Source organism: Leptodactylus fuscus, chromosome 5 (assembly GCF_031893055.1).
Source record: "Leptodactylus fuscus isolate aLepFus1 chromosome 5, aLepFus1.hap2, whole genome shotgun sequence".
NCBI lineage: Eukaryota > Metazoa > Chordata > Amphibia > Anura > Leptodactylidae > Leptodactylus > Leptodactylus fuscus.
This window is the reverse complement of record NC_134269.1, coordinates 211,879,980-211,902,636: the sequence shown is the minus strand read 5'-3', so window position 1 is coordinate 211,902,636 and position 22,657 is coordinate 211,879,980. Positions and strand designations below refer to the sequence as shown.

At 45.6% G+C, this 22,657-nt stretch overlaps 1 protein-coding gene across 4 annotated transcripts in view; it reads right to left on the bottom strand.

Moving 5' to 3' along the window:
* The window catches only part of DGKI (diacylglycerol kinase iota), a 151,936-nt gene that overhangs the window by 107,285 nt on the left and 21,994 nt on the right, over positions 1 to 22,657 (bottom strand). Inside the window, exon 1 of one of the 4 annotated variants that reach the window (XM_075275207.1) lies at positions 14,916 to 15,007. The exons of the other annotated variants lie outside the window; for them this stretch is intronic. Within the exon in view, the coding sequence (XP_075131308.1) occupies positions 14,916 to 14,959 (44 nt within the window). The 5' untranslated portion in view covers positions 14,960 to 15,007. Of the gene's footprint in view, positions 1 to 14,915; positions 15,008 to 22,657 lie in introns of those variants that run through there. 4 annotated transcript variants of the gene reach the window in all.

Below are 22,657 nucleotides of genomic sequence, written 5' to 3'. Positions count from 1 at the left end.
CTGTTTCCATCTTTCCATGTCATGCAAGGACTAGGAAATAAGACTATTCCTTCATTTGTAAAGGGATCTGCTTATCAAAACTATCAAAAGAATTGTTAGTTATTTTTGCAACTTTTTTAATTAGTGGACCGCACATCTCTGCCTCTTGGCGCCCTCTAGTGAAATGAAATATGACATATAGAGCTCAGAGTTCCTAAGAGTTGAATCAATCACATAATACAACAGTACAGAGACCCATCAAAGTTTCAAGAGGGACATCTTGTATCAGTGAGCCATCAGATGTGGTCCACAGTCTATGTTTTTTCCAGAAATACTCCAACCCAAATCAGTGATGGTCCCACATACCACAAACGCCAAAATGTGGATTCCAGAATCAAATTAATCCTAAATCTGAGGTGGCCCCAATTGTTCGAATTCCAACAGTCTCTCAAATCTGTGTTGGTCCCAACTCTCAGATACCAAATCTGTGGTATTCTCAGTGTTCGAAAGAATTCTAATTCCTAGTTTGTGGTCTCAAATGCCACACACACATTGAAAGTCCAGTATAGTTTCAACTTTCAAAAAACCCACCAATCCCAAGTCTACTTTAATCCTGATCCTGAGTCTGTGTTGGTCTCTAAACTCAGAAACCCACCAATATCAATTCTGTGTTAGTTCCAGTTCTTAGAGACCCATAAATCCCAGGTCTATATTGGTTCTGGAGGTCAAAACTCAGTGATCTCAGATCTGCGGTTGGCCAAATTTCCAGAAAGCCATTGATCCCAAGTCTATGTTGATCTCAACTCTCAAAAACCCACCAGTTGCAAGTCTACGTTGGTCCCAATTCTCAGATCCCCACCAGTCGCAAGTCTACATTGGTCCCAATTCTCAGAAACTCACCTGTCTCAACTTTGTGTTGATACTGGAGAACAAAGCTTCACTAATCCCTGACCTGTGGTGGTCCTGATTCCCAGAAACCCAATGATCCCGAGTCTGTGTTGATCTCCAAACTCAGAAACCCACTAGTGTCAAGTCTGTGTTAGTTCCAGTTCTTAGAGACCCATAAATCCCAGGTCTATATTGCTTCTGGAGGTCAAAACTCAAAGATCTCAGATCTGTGGTTGGCCGAATTCCTAGAAAGCCATTGATCCCAAGTCTAGGTTGGTTTCAACTCTCAGAAACCCACCAGTTGCAAGTCTACGTTAGTCCTAATTCTCAGATAACCATCAGTCGCACGTCTACGTTGGTCCCAATTCTCAGACACCCACCAGTCGCTAGTCTACGTTGATCCCAATTCTCAGAAACTCACCCGTCTGAACTTTGTCTTGATCCTGAAGGACAAAGCTTCACTAACCCCAGACCTGACTGTGTGGTGGTCCAGATTCCCAGAAATCCACTGATTCTAAGTCTTTGTTGAGCTCAACTCTGAGAACCTCACCAATCTCAATTTTGTGGTGGTCCCAAGTGGTTCCACCTCATGTTCTGATGAAGATATCAACACCACTATGTAAATCCCAAATAGAAGGAGGTCGGGATATAATGCTCTACAATTTATTGGATAGTGACCACAGAGAAGTGGTGAGTTCTTCCCTCAACGAGGCCCCTTTGTTTTTGGTTTTGAGATGGAAACCCAACTAATTCTCTTTCACAAGCTTAAGGCTCCTTTCAGCCAAATTATATATGCGTCCGTGACACCGTTAATGACCATAGTCCCCAACTAATTAATTAACGAAAGCGGAGCAAGGCTTTACATTAAGGATATGAGTCCCTTTTGGTTCAGACTAATAGTCAGGGATTAATAAAGAACCAGCGAAATCCAATAACTGGCTCAGATTAAATAAGGCCTCAATGCCCAATGCAACCAATCAGAAAGGCAATAGAAAAATTAAGTATGGATTGGTTGCTCTAAATAAAAGAGGTCACTTTCCCTTTAAGACAGTTTTGATACATGAGGCCCCAATGAGTTCAATAAATCAATATAGGGAATCTTTGTTATTACCTACAGCCTCGAAATGAAGACGGAAGGAGCCGGGCAAGTAAGTGAGACCTTAGTGAAACTAAAAGATAGCAGTTAAGAGGTCCGTATATACACCAAGGACATGAGCTATATATCTGCAGCACTGAGGAAGCCTCTGCTAGGTCACCATGGGGTAGCGTCTGAGTGCTTAGTACCTAAAGGACCTATAGAACTAGACTTTTGGCGAGCCTGGCAGTCGATTCATCTCAGAAGGTCAGTGAAGCGTCTTGGCATTTCTTGAAAGAATACAGAAGTTGCTATCCCAGCAAGCTGATAGTTAGACAGACAGGAAATTCGTAGTGCAAAACCAAAGTCGTATATTACAACCTACTTGTATGTAAGCTGAGGTCAGGACAAGCTGTAGCACTACCAGGAACGAGGTCAGGAAAAGTAACGTTCTAGTAGAACCAGGCACAGAGTCAAGGCAGGTAAAGTTTCAGCCAGGGAGAGAGTCGGGGCAGATACAGTTGTAGCAGAACCAGGCACAGAGTCAGGACTAGGCATTTGGTCAAAGTAGGTAAAGTTTTTGAAGAACCTGGTGCAAGGTCAGGACAGGTAAAGTTTTAGTGGAACCAGGCCTAGGGTCAAGGCAGAAAAAGTTTTAGCAGAACCAAGCGCAGGGTCAGGGCAGGTAAAGTTCCAGCCAGGCACAGAGTCAGGGCAGGTTAAATTCTAGAAGAATAAGGCAAAGAGTCAGCAAAGGTAAAGTTCTACTTGAACCAGGCAAGTACAGTTTAACCAGAAGGAGGAACATGGTCAGGACAGGTAATGTTCCTGCCAGAGCAAATAGTCAGGGAAGGTAACGTTTTAGCAGAACCAGACACAGAGTCAAGGCAGGTAAAGTTTCAGCCAGGCACAGAGTCAGGGCAGGTAAAATTCTAGCAGATCCAGGCGCAGAATCACTGCAGATAAACTTTTAGGAGAACCAGGTACAGGGTCAGGGCAGGTAAAGTTTTAGCACAACCAGGCAAAGTCAGGGCAGGTAAAGTTTTAGAAGAACCAGACACAGGGTCAAGGCAAGCAGCAAACAGAAGCCCTGGCAGTAGGCAAGTTGATATAGTAAAAGGAAGACACTTGTTCCCAGGGAACTTATCGGCAGGTCCCAAATGGAGTCACAAACAACCAGACACTCAACCATAGGCTAAGAACTATTTAACTCTTGGGTATACTAGCCTTAAATATACAGTGATGTGCACGTGTGCCCCATCATCACATCTGTTGCAAGCATAGCAAGGCCCTTCACAGATACTAGATGCTCCTCCCATGGTCCAGAAAGGGCAAAATGTCACCAATAGATTATACAACGCAGAGCAAATGAACCTCCCTCGATGCCCATTTATCGGCGATCCTACCGGTGACCTCTAAGAGGCGATGCCCAGCCTGTAGATTGGTGACATTTCCCACATCTAATGAAATCAACAAGCCTTAGTCCAGAGGAACCTGTAAGACTAACGTAAACCCCAAAACATCATGGTAACCCTCCTTTGCCTCTGCATTAAAGTACCATTAAAGGCTAAATATAGGAGTGTGGACCCACGGAGTAATGACTGGGATTGGCATTGGGGGTGACTAAAGGACTTCCACGGGGACTTTAACCTTATGACTCAAGCAAGGAGTGGATAGCTGTACACCTTAGATAGCTCCTGAGACACCCTAGCCCATGTTATAAGTAGGTAGAGGGCCAGACTATTCAACCTCAAGAACAAGATGCCCAATTCTTCTTCCCTCCACAGTAACCGTAATGGGAAAGTCAGGACACCCCCATAAAGAAGATGATGCCCGCCCACCAACCAGCTCCTATACGCCTATCCCTTTAAGATTCTGCAAGCTAAAACTGTCACTTGGACAGGCCTCATTACATGTGGACATCTTGCAGGGGTTGGCATATCGCACGCAGGCTTTGATGTTTTTGTAATCTTCCACATAATGTTCCAGAGATGAAGCACACGGCGTCCTGATGTTTGATGCACTAGAGAGCGACCTCGTGTTTTCCACCGCTGAATGGATCTGCTGCTGTTACTATAATTTCATTTTGTGCACTTAGAGATTATTCTGGGAATCCTGGCACCCACCGGATAATATAAAGTCCCTTATCGTCTTCCTATAATTATACGCCAGCGCTGTCAGGGCCTGCTGGGAGTTGTAGTCTTACAAGAGATAGAGAGCCACGTTTTGGACTGCATTATATATCTTTATCTATATCTAACTCCAGACCAACTGCATTGTCTATTGGACATTAAGGTGATCTGAAATCCGTTTCCTGGCACATCAGAGACTCAGTTCTTCTTCCATAAGTAAAATAGATCTGAAGTTATGGACAATAGCAATGGCTGACATGCTGCGGGTAGATGAACTTCGATTCGTTGTATCAAAAAGGTCTGGGCTGGCAGAGTACGTTCTTAATGGTCTAGAAAGGTCGGAGCAAGGTGGGTGATGTGCTCAAAAATAAGCCGGGTCAATATTAGGATATCAAACACCTCAGCACAAAATGGGAACCTAATGGACCCTCTTACTCAAGCACAAGGCGATGGGAATGTGTCCATGGCCATTGGATGGAGAACTAGTGTAAGTGGCTCAGGTCTACATCCAAATGTAAAGGAGATCTGAAAGTATGGATTCCACAATTTGCTCAACCTAGAATAGCCTACATTAGCAATGACTGAAAAGCTGTGGGTAAATGAACTTCGATTCAAGGTATCAAGGAGGTCAGAGAAAGCAGAGAATGTTCTTAATGATCTAGAAAGGTCAAGACAGGTGGGTGATGTGCTCAAAAATAAGCCAGGTCAATAAAACACCTCCGCAGAATATGGGAACCTAATGGACCCTCTTACTCAAACACAAGGCGATGGCAAAGTATCCTTGGGCATTGGATGGAGAAGTAGTGTAAGTGGCTCAGGTCTACGTCCAAATGTAAAGGAGATCTGAAAGTATGGACTTTACCTCAGTGATTCCACAATTTTCTCAACCCAGAATAGCCTACACTAGCTATGGCTGAAACGCTGTGGGTAAATAAACTTCGATTGACAGTCTCAAGGAGGTCAGGGAAGGCAGAGAATGTTCTTAATGGTCTAGAAAGGTCAAGACAGGTTGGTGCCAGTAAGCTAGGTCAATACTGGGAACGTGTACCCAACATCTCAACACAACACCGGAATCTGATAGACCTTGGGATCCATGGGCATTGGATGGAGAACCTGTGTCAAAAGTGGCCCTGTAAATCAGAGTCAATATGGGTGCGCAGCATGAGCAGAGGACCTAGGAGGAGGCCAGAGAATGTGAGCAGGAACCTAGGCATGGAGGACTCGAACCAGAAAATGGTGGAGGCGAACTGGATGCCGACCACACAGGACCCAGACTGCTGAGCAATGGGAGAGTCGGATGCAGGACACCAGCATGCAACCTAATTTTCAGTACAAAAAGAGGGATAACTTCGGTGGCAAATTTATGAATAATAAGCCAAGCCCCTTTTGACTCTGACGAATCCTACCCAGACCCGTTTTTGCCCCCATACAGTATAATGCCCCTTTAGTGGGCCCCCTCAGTATGGTATCGTGACTCCTTGTGGCCCCAACACAATATCATTCCCTTTTATAGTCCCTACACATTATCATGCCCCTTGTGACGACCAAAGAGAATAAACTACCCATTTGTGGCCCCCTCACGCATGATGGTCCACCTTGTAGCCCCAACACAGTATAATTGTCCCCAATGTGCAGCTGAAGGGTGAAGCAGATCATTGTAAAGGTGAATCCGGGACAAATTGCCTTCTACCTGGGATAGTGGGACAGCACCTGAAATCCAGGACTGTCCCATTGAATTTGGGATGGTTGGGAATTCTAAGTGCCAGTACTGATGGGACAGTGGCCCATGACAGCATACGGCCCCTAGGGGCTAAGCAGTTGCTTTATAATAGATGGGGACAACTCTAACTCAGGTTTTATCAGCCTGAAGAGGCCCCTAATCACACTCTGGCTAAGTTACTGCAATTTTTGGATCGCCATTATGATGTACATGGCCCTACAAGGGACAAGGAGGAACCTGAGGAGGTCAATAAATTGTGATACCAGTTTGTTGTACCCGGATCCCTCACTAGCAGAGGGCACCATTTCAACATCTGTTTTTGGTCTGTCCCATGTTCTACCCAAAAATGGCCGCCATCCTTCAGTGTAGGCGGTAGGCCCACACCCGGGATGGCGGTCTACTCGGGCCCTCCAGCCATCATCTAGGCCATCTCCCTGGCTTGTGATTGCCGGTCTCAAGGCTTAAACACTGTGAAATCTCATCGGCTCAATGACTCTTGTAACAAGGCAATTTGGAAGCTGCGGAATAAAGAGGGAGACAATGACGTTTCCGCTGAGCTGAATTTTTTTCTGCGCCTTGTAAAGCTCCTTAGCGTTGAGAGGTTTAGTGGGCAATTTTCCCAGCGATGCTAAATAGCCCCAAATTGCAAAAAAGAGCTTAAGCTTTACCGGGGGAGGGGGGGTAGTCGCGAACGTCTAGGCTCCTGGCATAGGCAAAAGTACATTTTCTATCCTTCTCTCTTTTCAATATTCAGCTTATTAGTCCTGTTTTCTTGCCTAAAGCAGCTCGGCGAGGAGGGGGGCCATGATATCAGTTCCATCCAGCCTTCCCTCAATACGCCTCACAGCGGAAATCCAATTAAGGCCTTCATTAGACCGGGCACGCTCTTGGCTCCCATTCTCCCCCCCCCCCCCTCCCGCCCTTCCTGCAGGGTAGGGGGAAGCATCAAAAAGAACAACGGACATGATAGCGGTGTCCTGGCTGTTCTTGGGCCTGTCAGGAGAGGAACAGATTGGGCAGAGCTGCTAAACATGAGGACAGCTGGTCACATCTCCGACCAGACAGATCGCAGGGACCTGTTATTTCAGCTAACCATCCGGAGACAATGCCTGCCTTGTAAACCGCACAGCCTGTGATGTAAGAGATGACTGCGGCGGTACACGGAGGCGAAGACGAAAATATCAACCTGGAGATCCTGAAGTGCTACCATGGCGCTGTGGCCCCTATATCATCTCTATAGGAGAGGGGATCTGAGAGGTTGGGCCTACCGTGATTATACAGTGATAGGGTACTCTAGCAATACGCCACGACCTTATAAGACCGGAGGCCTCTGTAAAGTTCTTGAGTCATCCTTGAGATATAGATAGATAGATAGATAGATAGAAAGATAGATAGATAGATAGATAGATAGATAGATAGATAGATAGAAAGATAGATAGATATGAGATAGATGGATGAATGGATAGATAGATAGATATGAGATAGATAGATAGATAGATAGATAGATAGATAGATAGATAGATAGGAGATAGATAGATAGATAGATAGATAGATAGATAGATGATAGATAGATAGATAGATAGATAGATAGATAGATAGATAGATAGGAGATAGATAGATAGATAGATAGATAGATACATAGGAGATAGATAGATAGATAGATAGATAGATAGATAGATAGATACATAGGAGATAGATAGATAGATAGATAGATAGATGATAGATAGATAGATAGATAGATAGATAGATAGATAGATGATAGATAGATGATAGATAGATAGATAGATAGATAGATAGATAGATAGATAGGAGATAGATAGATAGATAGATAGATAGGAGATAGATAGATAGATAGATAGATAGATAGGAGATAAATAGATAGATAGATAGATAGATAGATAGATAGATAGATAGGAGATAGATAGATAGATAGATAGATAGGAGATAGATAGATAGATAGATAGATAGATAGATAGATAGATAGATAGGAGATAGATAGATAGATGATAGATAGATAGATAGATAGATAGATAGATAGATAGATAGATAGGAGATAGATAGATAGATAGATAGATAGATAGATAGATAGATAGATAGAGAATCGATAGATAGATAGATAGATAGATAGATAGATAGGAGATAGATAGATAGATATGAGATAGATAGATAGATAGATAGATAGATAGATAGATAGATAGATAGGAGATAGATAGATAGATAGATAGATAGATAGATAGGAGATAGATAGATAGATAGATAGATAGATAGATAGATAGATAGGAGATAGATAGAAGATAGATAGATAGATAGATAGATAGATAGATAGATAGATAGATAGGAGATAGATAGATAGATAGATAGATAGATAGATAGATAGATAGATAGGAGATAGATAGAAGATAGATAGATAGATAGATAGATAGATAGATAGATAGATAGGAGATAGATAGATATGACACATAGATTAGATATATAGAATCTACCACATTTTAGTACCACCTTGTCACTTTTCTCCAGTCGCCGCCATTTATAGTACATTTCACGCTCGCGGGACAGGACACGTTTCTTTCCACGGCATGCTGTTCTATCGGATTTGTTTTCGGTAGACTGTTTTGAGTCGGTCTTGGCACGGGGACAGGTGTTCAGTGATAGGTGATGGCGATAAAACCGGTGACGATCTCTCCGGGGGGTCGTATTTATCACAGGAAGAAAGACAAGTCGGAAGGAATGATAAGAGGAGGCGACGCCAGCCGTGGAAGATTCACAGTATTACCCGTGAAAACAGATCTTTGGCGCAGCAGGCAGTGGAGGATGCTGGGAGTATTTACAAGCACTTACACTCACGGCGTACAAACACAGGATCGCACAAATAAAATTACCGCCGTGTGTACGGCGGCGACGGCGGCTTTCTCCCCACTTGTGCAGACTTAATCTGAAGGGGGGGTCGCACTGAATCCATAATAGGGAGACATGAGATTATTATTACAGTCGTGGAGATTATAATCTAAACATAGCCGGCTATAAATAGGGCGGAATGAAGACGAAGGCTCTTAAAGGGACGGATCTATACAGGACATATTATGTTAAAAAGGAGGCCGAGGAGTTAATAGGATAATGGAATTGGAAAATCCATACTAATAAAAGATGCATACGGCTGTATGGGAACGTAATTGGATTGTCTAGGCCGCAAACAACACGCGTACAGGGTATGATTAGGGAGGTGCATTGTGGGTAGCGGAGACGGCGGCTGACCTTACTTAGAACGATCCATATGTCCTATAACATGAAAGGGGTCGCCATACATGGTAGTGGTGTCGATAGAAGAAAGGGGGCCCCATTATGGGTTCACTATATATGACAAAAGGACTTAAAGGGGATGTCTGCTCCTGTCCACAGGATAATATCCTCCACTGGACTGTGCCATGTAACCGTACCCAATTCCTGCTTCTTCCTCTTCCACCTTCCTCTGCCAAAAAAAATGTTCCCTTTTACAGACTCCAGTCAATAAACCTGTGCCTTCTGTACTGACCTCTGCCTGTTACCTGACTCCGAAACTGTGCCACCTGCCCTAACCTCCACCTGTTACCTCAATCCAAACCTATGCTGCCTGCCCTGACCTCTGCCTGTTATCTGACTTTAAAACTGTGCCTACTGATTTAATCACTGCCTGCTACCTGACTACCAATCTATGTCGACTGCCCTGACCTTTGCCTGAATTACCATTACTCAAAAACTCTGCTTGCCCTGACCTCTGCCTGTTATCTGACTTCAAACCTGTGCCTAATGAATACATCACTGCCTGCTACCTGACTCCAACCTATACTGCGTCCCTTGACCTCTGCCTGTTACCCGACTCCAAAAATGTGCCACCTGCCCTGACCTCTGCCTGTTATCTGACTTCAAACCTTTGCCTCCTGACTTAATCTCTGCTTGCTACCTGACTCCTAACCTATGCCGACTGCCCTGACCAGTGCTTGAATTACTATTAATCAAAAACTCTGCTTGCCCTGACCTCTGCCTGTTATCTTACTTCAAACCTGTGTCTCCTGACTTAATCACTGCCCGCTACCTGACTCCAACCTATACTGCCTCCCTTGACCTCTGCCTGTTACCCGACTCCAAAAATGTGCCACCTGCCCTGACCTCTGCCTGTTATCTGACTTCAAACCTGTGTCTCCAGACTTAATCTCTGCCTGCTACCTGACTCCCAACCTATGCCGACTGCCCTGACCAGTACTTGAATTACTATTACTCAAAAACTCTGCTTGCCCTGACCTCTACCTGTTATCTGACTTCAAACCTGTGCCTCCTGAAATAATCACTGCCTGCTACCTGAATCTCAAACTATGCCGCCTGCCCTGACCTCTGCCTGTTACCTGGCTCCAAACCTATGCTGCCTGCCCTGATCTCTGCCTGTTACCCGACTCCAAAAATGTGCCACCTGCCCTGACCTCTGCCAGTTATCTGACTTCAAACCTTTGCCTCCTGACTTAATCTCTGCCTGCTACCTGACTTCTAACCTATGCCGACTTCCTGGACCAGTGCTTGAATTACCATTACTCAAAAACTCTGCTTGCCCTGACCTCTACCTGTTATCTGACTTCAAACCTGTGTCTCCTGAATTAATCACTGCCTGCTACCTGACTCCCAACCTATGCCGACTGCCCTGACCTCTGCCTGTTACCCGACTCCAAAAATGTGCCACCTGCCCTGATCTCTGCCTGTTATCTGACTTCAAACCTTTGCCTCCTGACTTAATCTCTGCCTGCTACCTGACTCCTAACCTATGCCGACTGCCCTGACCAGTGCTTGAATTACTATTCATCAAAAACTCTGCTTGCCCTGACCTCTACCTGTTATCTGACTTCAAACCTGTGCCTCCTGAATTAATCACTGCCTGCTACCTGACTCCCAACCTATGCCGACTGCCCTGACCTCTGCCTGTTACCTGGCTCCAAACCTATGCTGCCTGCCCTGACCTCTGTTTGAATTACCGTTACTCACAAACTCTGCTTGCCCTGACCTCAGCCTGTTCTCTGCCCATTTCTCTTTCTTGTCCCTTGACCCACCTAAGTCAATTGTCACAACAGGTAACAACACGGAGGCCCCCTGCAGCGAAGTTCACACCTCAGGGGCTAAAGGGTGAATGCCATAGCATCAGTTAGACATATTGACTCAGTGACACATGGTATCCACACCTTCTACGTTATACTCAGTACACTGTATGCATGTTTGAGGCAATCCGAGGGAATGGCTGTGGGATGAGATACAGCTATTAAAGGTATATGGACACCTTAAGTGGATCCATTTTGGGCTGGCCATATACATTAAATATGCTGCATCTGTGTGGGCAGTATGGAAGAATTCCCATATGTATGCGATGAAACAAGCGGGCACGGCCTGATCACTGTGGGCATGGAAAGAAAGTTTGACTATCGGGGTGACAGTGCCGCACCTGCACACTCGTCTTTGTCACCTCACATGACACACTGGTTGCACATGCAATCGCGCTTATCGTAAACTCACATCACATCTTCGCTCATGCCAGGAACGGTTGCCTTGGAGACATTAATCTTTATCCTCTTTTCCTGCTAAGCATTGCACCACGTGGGTCATCCTACCCCCTCCCTATATCCAGTAGTGTGCGTAGGGGGGTATATAGGGTAGAGATGATGTGCTTAGAGGGTGTCATGGCGCACCTTACACCGGGGTCTTGTAAGGAGACCGGTCTGAGCCTGGATGATGGTGCGGTCTGCCAGTGACCAGCTGGGCGAAGGAGGGTGGGGGGGGGATGGGATGACGGATCCGGCGGGCCGGGATTTACTGGGCTTTACTCTCAGCGGTGTTTAAGATTTGCATAGCAATTCCTCTAAGCCTCTTTGCTGCGGGAATTGCCTGGCTTGGGGATTTTTGCCACCTAAGTTTTACAATCCTCTCTCCCCCTCCCCGGGGGATGGCGTCACAATCCTATCTGCTTCTATCAATTCGACTCTCATCTTTAGACGTCAGGCTGCTGCTCTGGGGTGCAGGTTATACAGCCGGGGGGAGGGAATAGGATGGGAGTTGTTTGGAATACAATATGGATACTAGCAGGTGGCCCAGGCAAATAAGGGGGACGCTCACTATTTGCTGGGTAATGAGGGGGCAAACCCATTTCCCAATAGAGTACCTTTCATTTTACATAAGGGTAAAAGCCCCAAATATCGTGCCCTCCCACATGGGCCTAGTAAAAATATGACATGACACAATTTTTAGGGCCTAGGCCCCAATGCAAAATCCATAACATGGCACCCACCTAATACTGATGTTTAACGTCACAGAGGGGTCCCCGGGCCCCATCAGACACCAGGGCCCGGGTGTGACGGTGACCTGTGCACCCTTTATACAGCTCCCATGTCAATGTCTAGAAGTGGTGTGGCCTTGTCCAAAAATTTTCCCACATGCTCCTTCCAGAATACTGGCTATGGTTTGGGGCCGAGGCCTAACGTACTTAAAGGGGTATACCACACACAGCAAGTTAATCCCTCTCCATGGGAAAGAAGGTAGCCTGATGATCGGGGGGAACTCCACACCCATAGCAAAAATTGGAATGGAATCATATACTACAATGGGTGGTCTAGAATCAGACAACATGGCCGTTTTCTTCCAGAAACAGCGCCTCACCTGTCTATGGGTTGTCTCTAGCACTGCGCTCGATTATGTGTAATTGGGTCTGAGTTGCAATACCACACACAACCTGTGGACAGATGTGGCGCTGTTTTTAGAAGGAAGTTGCTAAGTACTTCTCTTGTAGATATTGTACATCAGGACAGATCACATGACCCAGGAGCGGAGCAGTCATTTATATAGCAGGTCCTCCAGCTGGGAGGGGATTGATATATACAGGAGGCATCCTATTACTACTATCCTCTTACCCAAATCTCTATCCTCTTACTCCTACACGATCCTATTATAAATCACACATCCAATTATCAGACGGTGGGATCGGCCTCCGCACCAGACTGATGGCCGAAGAGGTCGGAGACATCCCCGGGACACTCAGCCTTCAATTAGGGAGGTCCTAAGGGGAACTTATATATGTGACATAGGAGAGGTCGTGCAAAGAGGGGAGGGGGTCTTTGCAAATCATGATGGTGTCCTATACCACTGCACCCCTCAGTGTTTGTTCACCCTCACGATCATTGCCCCTTCCACTGGGTGGCGCCTGTGGTTAGGGGAATCCCTGTGTACCCATAAGGAAGAGGAATGGGACATGGGGCCCCAACATGGGGCCAAAGAGACTGCCTCTAAGGTACACATACCCATGAGAGAACTGATGGTACATCTGAGCCTGGGAAAGCTGGATGACAAAAATGTTTCATATCACATCTCCGTCAGTGGGTTGTAACCCAGCTTTCCTAGGCTCTGGAATATACAATAATATAGACCATGCTAACATTGTATTAAGTAACCAATATTGAAAGTAGTGTGAAAATGATGATCATGTTGGCCGTAACTCAGCTTTACCAGACTCCTGAGTGACAACAATGCTTATATAGGCAGAGATGTAGTAGTTGTCAGGCATGTCAAGAGTTAACCCTGGAGTTTTACTCGACAATATGGATGCGGTGCTGCTCCACATGTGGCGGTGACATGTAATCGCCGCCGCTCATTATCTCCTCACCGCCTTCACGAAATCTACGTGGTAGGAGAGCAAAATATAGAGTGGCCCTGAATACACCGAGACCGCCCTGTAATTACCCCTCCAAGATGGCGGCCACCACAGGTCTGCCTCTACGACAACCACGCAAGTCACATTCCCAGCATGCCGTCCTGGGAGCCGCCTCCAGCAATCCAAGAGTTAAAGGGAAGCTCCAGAATTATATAATATACAATAATAATCCAAAGCTATCACCTGGTATATACTGCGGGATGTCAGCCAGTGTGAACACGGCTAATACTGTCTATCTATCTATCTATCTATCTATCTATCTATCTATCTATCTCCTATCTATCTATCTATCTATCTATCTATCTATCTATCTATCTATCTATCTATCTACACTATCTATCTATCTATCTATCTATCTATCTATCTATCTATCTATCTATCTATCTATCTATCTATCTACAGTATCTATCTATCTATCTATCTATCTATCTATCTATCTATCTATCTATCTATCTATCTATCTATCTACAGTATCTATCTATCTATCTATCTATCTATCTATCTCCTATCTATCTATCTATCTATCTATCTATCTATCTATCTATCTATCTATCTATCTATCTACAGTACTTATCTATCTATCTATCTATCTATCTATCTCCTATCTATCTATCTATCTATCTATCTATCTATCTATCTATCTATCTATCTATCTACAGTACTTATCTATCTATCTATCTATCTATCTATCTATCTATCTATCTATCTATCTATCTATCTATCTATCTATCTATCTATCTATGTCCTATCTATCTATCTCCTATCTATCTATCTCCTATCTATCTATCTATCTATCTATCTATCTATCTATCTATCTATTATTAAAGTATCTAGACAAATCCAGACTTTCCTCCAAGAGTTAAGCAACATGGACCCCAGACTGATATGTGTTACCTGCTCTAATACATTGTAACAGAGCTGCACCTCTGACACATTTCTGTCACTCCATTCACTATAATGAGGCGGAGTGTGACTTTCTACCATATATATCTCCCCGAATACAGAGGCAGGAGTGACCAGCCTGGTGACCGGGTGACCAGAAACAGCATCTCCAACCTACAACATGGCTGACGGTGAGTGACAGTGTCCTATAGAGAGAAGAGCAGCTCTGGAGCACAAACTACTGATCCGACCAATGACTGCCGGCTCTGGCTATGTGACCACTCCTGGTCACACCTGCCTTACGATGCCCTGGGGCGTACACTCACAGGTTAATACCTGCTGTAGGTAGAGAAGGTATGTGCGTCCTGCAGGGCTGGAATGGAGTCATACAAGAAAAGAAGCAAACACAGATGTAGCAGAGCCGAATAACAATTGCAAAGTTTGAGCATCGCAACCAGTGTCAGTGCCCCGCAACCCCATCATGATACCAGTGAGCGGTGCTCAGCTCTGCTACATACAGTCACCCACCTTCCTACTACGCTCTGACGCTTTATCTTCCATCGTCCCCACATTTGGTTGAAGAGGTGATGTCATCCAGACACAGGCAGGCGGTTTTTCGACACCCCAAGCCACCCACCCACCCACCTTTTCTATCCGTCCCCACCCTTAATCCTCCACACAGCAGGATTCCTGAGGTGCGGGGGGACCGCCCTGGCCCCTGGATTGCTTACAGACTCTGATCCCTCCGCTGTCACATGATGTCACAGAAACTCCATCGAGCTCCCCTAGAACCTGCAGAGACTGTGACGGAAATCCAGAAGCGGTTTTGGTTCAGGATTAGCGTACACTATAAACATCTGCTCCGTCAGCTGCTGCTCCGGGGCTATATATAGCGCTCACATCCTCTGCCGGGGCCGTATTTACACACAAGCAGAGGGAACAAAAACATCCGAATACTTGCTGGCGTTAAAGGGATACCAGTCCCAGAGTCTGCCCCAAACTATTCGCTTGGCGTGTCACTGTGAGCTATTGCTTGCTGTTATCAGCCACTTCCGACAGAGGAGAATGTGTATGAAGGGTTTGTGACATGGCGTGTAAGTGTCTGATCGATGGGACCCTCAATGGTAACAAGAAAGGGGGCACCAGTACCCCATCAGTACCCCATAGCGGCACGGCTGCTCCCCCATTTCCATGTGGATCCCACACGGATGAGCCCACTCACCAGATATCTATCTCCTACCCCATGGTGATAAATTGTGAACGAGTCAAAACCCCTTTCGGCTAAGGCCCCCTGTAGTGGCCCGCAGCAAAAAAGCGCTGCCAAAAAAACATGGCGCCGATGAATGCAATTTTCACAGAAAGTTTACAGAGGAAACCTTCTGCATCCATTAAAGGGAAACCGCCGGCGTATCCGTAGTTTTAATGGACGAACCCCCCAGGTGATCGGACACTTATAGAGATTCTACCGTTTTCTAGTTGACACGACGCAATAGCCTTAAAAAAGGCTATTCTTCTCCTACCTTTAGACGTCTTCTCCGCCGCGCCGTTCGGATAAAATTCCGTTTTCCATCGGTATGTAAATGATCTCTATCGCAGCACCGGGGGCGGGCCCCAGTGCTCAAACAGCGGGCCTCGGGCAGAGCCACAAGAAAATGGCCACTGACTTACTATGTGCGTGCGCAGTCGGTTCTGCCCGAGGCCCACAAGTTTCACCGCCTGCGCAGGAAGAAGACGCATGAAGACGTCCATCCTGAAGAAGATAGAGGCGGTGCTGGAGAGTTCTCTCGCCGCATTGGGGACGCCCCCAGTGCTGTTTGAGCGCTGAGGACCGCCCCCAGTGCTGCGAGAGAACTTATTTGCATACCGATGGAAAAACGGAATTTTAACCAAACGGCGGGGCGGAGAAGACATCTAAAGGTAGGAGACGAATAGCCTTTCTTAAGGCTATTCCGTCGTGTCAACTAGAAAGAAAACATTTTCTATGGTAGAATCCCTTTAAGAAGTGCTGCTGTCCAAAATGGCTGATAACAGAGAGCATTAGATCGCATTGAAATGCATAGTGTAAGGGAGCGAGGGATCAGGCTGAGATTGGTGTCCCTTAAACATCACGGGCTCAAATTTTTGGTCAAAAACAAAGTGGCCATAACATGGTCTGAGGTGTAACTTGAAGCTCCATGGCGCCGAGGCAAAATCTGTAATGGGGGTTGCTATGTAGAATAGAGGTTTGTTTTATACGGAAGAGGGACCTTCGGGGCCTTGTTAGGGTCCTGGGCCCAGATTGCACCCCCTATAGCTAAGCCCATGGCTCAGACACTGCTCCCCTATCCCAGAGATAAAGTATGAGCATCGTTACCCCCCTTTAAGTTCAACAGCAACTCACTGAAAGGCCTATTATACAAGGCCTCACTTATACAGGCCTGATTACCCACAGCAACCAATCACAGAACAGCTTTCATTTTGCCTCAGCACTTCAAGAACTGAAAGCTGGGCTCTGATTGGTTGCTACTGGCAATGGGGCCTGTTGTGTTTCTGTCAGCAGTGTTTTTGGTGCTTTGCTTGCAAAAAAAGACAGAAAAACGTGAAAATTTCAGTGTATTTTATACAGAAATATATACTGTACATGTCGGGGTGGAAACCTCAAGCCCCCATAGATGCCCATGGTGAAAATAAAAGAAGGACCCCCACATGGGACGGAGACCAAAAACACGTGATTGGCTTCCGTTCCTATACTAGTATTTGTATAATCCGACAATGTGGAGTCTAAAAATGACTTATTTTTTTACATTTTTATTTAACGTGACGTGTTTTTATGGCATTTTTTCAAGTGTTTATTTAGAGCCATTTTGTGCCTGTATTTCTCTGGCATGGAGAAGCCTATGGGAAAACCGCCAGCACAGCGCCATACCCCAAGCATGCTGTGTTTAGAAAGAAAATGCGACAAAAATGCCACAAAACAGAACGTGTTGTATGTGGTGATCGTTAAAGAAACACTGGGGGATGCTGTGTGTGAATTCAGCCTTAGAAAAGCAACCAAAATCGAACGTCCAGATAACAGGCGTGATTTTGCGTACGTTCAGTTATTACCTTATTTGCAAGACTTTGCTTGCGGTTTCGGTAGACCCAACACGTCCGAATCGGAACTGGTATTCTTATACTGTGGGGAGGTGAGCAAACATAACAAGCAGTCTTAGGGTGCATGCACACTACGTAACGCCGGGCGTGTATGAGAGCCGTACACGCCGGCATTACAGCAGACTGCCGAACACTTCCCATTCACTTCAATGGGAGCGCTCGTAACAGCGGCGTTTACGAGCGCTCCCATTGAAGTGAATGGGAAGTGTTCGGCAGTCTGCTGTAATGCCGGCGTGTACGGCTCTCATACACGCCCGGCGTTACTCAGTGTGCATGCACCCTTACTCGCCTCTACTGGGCTCCGACACTGGTCTTTGTCGTCTTCTGGGGTCCTGAATAACGTCAGGGACCGCTGAGGCCTATGATTGAGGACCCGCAACAGCCCCGAAGCCCAGGGGAGGCCTAATTAATCGCCAATATACGTAATTGAGGTTATAACGCAGGTTTGGAACTCCGAATTTCAGGGCAGTTTCCAAACCGCTGTAGGTGCCGGGTTTAGACCTGCGCCAAAACCAGACTGGTTTTTGCCGGGGGGGCAGGTCTTGCATATAGTGGACTTCCATATATGCCACAGTCCATAGGACGCATCCGATGTGATAAAGCAAGGGCGCTGTTCGCAACTGCATCATGTTTTCTGCAGACACAAGAAGATGTGCGATCCCTGATACTGAGATATCAGTGATCTCAAAAATTGACGTCCATCGCTTTGGCGAACAGGAACTGCTTCTTTTACGATTTTGCGTTTCAATTCCTCGCTTGCAGTGAATTCTTCCTTAAATCGCTGAGGGTTTAGACGGATAGACGCATTAAGCTCTGCACATTCGCGGGTCCTAAGGTGCCCCCATATCCTATAGGATATATGGACTAGGGTTGTCCGCTATAGACACACGCTTTTTATTTTCCTAGCATTTGGAGGCTGTCAGATCCCACAGACTGGGCGTTGATGGCATCTCCTAGAAATAAGGGGCGACCATACACCACCTGGCGCCGCTTGTCCGTCTTATAAAAAATCAAATACTAGATTTGACAGCTATTCCTTGGGAAACTACACTTGGACACTTCTATCGTATTCGCAAACGCCTCCAGCTTGGTCCTAGTCGCAGCGGCAGGTTGGTTGTCGTGGGTTACAGAACCCTGTGTGTGCAATATTTGCTGCCTGTTTACTTACGCCTCCTCATGTGTCTTTACATACGCCTGTCCTGACCCGGTGTTCGCCCTATATCCCACATACGCTCAGCACTCTGCTGTTACTTGGCTGCATTGTGACTATGTAGCAGGACAGCTCGTGGTGACTGTATGGAGAGGAGCCAGCCAGACATTGGAAAGATACAATGTAAACAAAGGCTAAGGCTGCCGAGTCTATTTCTGGCCCGATACAATGTGGCTAATGGTATAGTCTGCTACGTGACACGGAATGGGCCGCTCCTATCAGCACACACTATCGCTGGATCGCTGCAGGTAATGTTTCCTCGAAGCCGATGCAGCAGTGTTAAAATTTAATTGGATTTAATTAGAACAGCGAACTAAAAAGCTGAACTCATTTACTCCGGCGCCCTGCACGATGTATGGATAATAAAACACACCGCCAATTCATCATACTATCAGGACAACCTCTGTCTATGTGTACATACATAACATTACTTATCCTGTACTGATCCTGAGTTACATCCTGCATTATACTCCAGAGCTGCGCTCACTATTCTGCTGGTGCAGTCACTGTGTACATACATTACATTACTTATCCTGTATTATACTCCAGAGCTGAGCTCACTATTCTGCTGGTGCAGTCACTGTGTACATACATTACATTACTTATCCTGTATTATACTCCAGAGCTGCGCTCACTATTCTGCTGGTACAGTCACTGTCTACATACATTACATTACTTATCCTGTATTATACTCCAGAGCTGCGCTCACTATTCTGCTGGTACAGTCACTGTGTACATACATTACATTACTTATCCTGTATTATACTCCAGAGCTGCGCTCACTATTCTGCTGGTACAGTCACTGTGTACATACATTACATTACTTATCCTGTATTATACTCCAGAGCTGCGCTCACTATTCTGCTGGTACAGTCACTGTCTACATACATTACATTACTTATCCTGTATTATACTCCAGAGCTGCGCTCACTATTCTGCTGGTGCAGTCACTGTCTACATACATTACATTACTTATCCTGTATTATACTCCAGAGCTGCGCTCACTATTCTGCTGGTGCAGTCACTGTCTACATACATTACATTACTTATCCTGTATTATACTCCAGAGCTGCGCTCACTATTCTGCTGGTACAGTCACTGTCTACATACATTACATTACTTATCCTGTATTATACTCCAGAGCTGCGCTCACTATTCTGCTGGTGCAGTCACTGTGTACATACATTACATTACTTATCCTGTATTATACTCCAGAGCTGCGCTCACTATTCTGCTGGTACAGTCACTGTGTACATACATTACATTACTTATCCTGTATTATACTCCAGAGCTGCCCTCACTATTCTGCTGGTACAGTCACTGTGTACATACATTACATTACTTATCCTGTATTATACTCCAGAGCTGCGCTCACTATTCTGCTGGTACAGTCACTGTGTACATACATTACATTACTTATCCTGTATTATACCCCAGAGCTGCGCTCACTATTCTGCTGGTGCAGTCACTGTGTACATACATTACATTACTTATCCTGTATTATACCCCAGAGCTGCGCTCACTATTCTGCTGGTACAGTCACTGTGTACATACATTACATTACTTATCCTGTATTATACCCCAGAGCTGCGCTCACTATTCTGCTGGTGCAGTCACTGTGTACATACATTACATTACTTATCCTGTATTATACTCCAGAGCTGCGCTCACTATTCTGCTGGTGCAGTCACTGTGTACATACATTACATTACTTATCCTGTATTATACTCCAGAGCTGCACTCACTATTCTGCTGGTACAGTCACTGCGTACATACATTACATTACTTATCCTGTATTATACTCCAGAGCTGCGCTCACTATTCTGCTGGTACAGTCACTGCGTACATACATTACATTACTTATCCTGTATTATACTCCAGAGCTGTGCTCACTATTCTGCTGGTGCAGTCACTGTGTACATACATTACATCACTTCAAACCTGTGAATGCAGCTCTGGACTATAACATGCTCATAACGGGCAGTTCTCTGGGATCCCAGTGGTCAGGGCTCACACTTATGCTGTGTTGGGTGATGATTACTTCAGGGTCAGATATGGGCACGTGCTATATGCAGAGCTGTGGATTATGGTAGCGCTATATAAACAATAGGTGGATACTACTGAGCCAGCATCCTGATGGTGGAAAGACAAACAAGTCATGAAGGGGTTACCAGCAGGCATGACATCAGAGGTGCAGATGTACAGCAGCAGGCACACTGTCATTAGTAGCTCGCCAGCCTTTACAAGCTCTGCGGCTGCAGTCACATTAGTGGAGGTCTCATCGTCTGTCTCTTCTCCCAGTAGACATGTAGTAGAGTATATACAATATATTCTGCTGTAACCATCTGACACCTTCCCCCCCAACCATCGCTCTGGTCCCAACACTCCCCCTCCTTTGCACTCTCCATCACCTTTCCGCCTGTGTTGTAAATATGGCGGGGGAGGGGAGCGGAGCAGACTTGTGTGTCTTCTGTAAAATTACCATGTACATCCTCTTGTGGGTAACTGGAATGGGATGAAAGGTTCATCGTCGCTGAATTGTGGTGAAAAAACGTAAAAATAAAGTAAAAAATTGAAACTAAAACTTAGTTTTACAAAAAAATCTGATTACTAAGGCAGGATCGGGAGTGAAAAATTTCAGCATTTGGCCCGGGTCCATTCTACTTTTTGCAGCCACGGTCTCTGGGAGTAACAGGGAACCTGGGACCCTATTTTGGCCATCAATGGGTGTCCTAACAGTCGGCCTCCATCAATCTATCGATATACTAAATCCAATGTGGTAAATTTCAGTGTTTGTTCGACGTCCACTCAACTTCTTGTCTCTCTCGTGGTAACAGGGAGTCCAGGACAACAATTCTGGTGAACAATGGGTGTCCTAACAGTCGGCCCGTCACTAGAGATGAGCGAACACTATTCGGAACAGCCGTTCCGATTAATAAGCTCCCATAGAAATGAAAGGAAGCAGCCGGCACGCGGACTTTGCCGGCAGGCGGTCGCTTAACCCCCCCGCGTGCCGGCTACATCCAATCATTTCTATGGGAGCGTGCTGTTCGGAACGGCTGTTTCGAATCGTGTTCGCTCATCTCTACCCGTCACCCATTTATCGCTATAATAATTGATACTCTTAGAAAATCTGATTAATAACGTAGTAATGGCAGCCATATGCAATGAGGCAAACGATTTTAGAAGTTGAATGTCAGGGTTCATTCAACATCTATTTCACTTCTGGGGGTCTTTAGTATTACATGAGATCTGCTGTTGGTCAACAGTTCCCCCCTCCAGCTCACAAATGGGGATCCAACCTGTTTGGACCTCGTTCAAAACATAACAAAACCCCTTTAACCCCTAGGACTTTAAAACACTGACGGTCTATACTCAATCTGATCGACGGGACCAAACCTCTGGGACTCCTGCCAATCAGCACAGGGAATAGGTTGCATTTCTACATTGTTTACATAGGAACAGCGTCTTGTCCATATAAGTGGCTGTGACTGGTACTGCAGTTGAACCTATTCACTGTATTGATCACAGGGTCAATCGACCCAGGTCTTCCCCTTCATTGAACTTGCTGGAGGTCAGAACTTCACCAATCAAAAGTCAACACCATGGCTGCTGCCTTCCAGATACAGCACAACCTCTGTCTATGGACGGCGTCTTGTTTCCACTCAGTTCAAAGTATGATAGACTGAGGTGCAATACCAAACATAACCTGGTACCGGATGTGGTGCTGTTTCTGAAAGAAAGCAGCTATCTTTTTATAAATCAAGAACAAACCCTTTAATATTGTAGAAAGCCCCTTTAAAGAGACATTTTACAACCTTTTTCTTCCTGCAATAGGCTCCTTCCCACTGATTCCAGTGCAGTTGAAAATTGTTCCCTAGCCCCAACTGTTCCCAGTTAGTTGTGGAGCCTGATATCGTAACTAGAC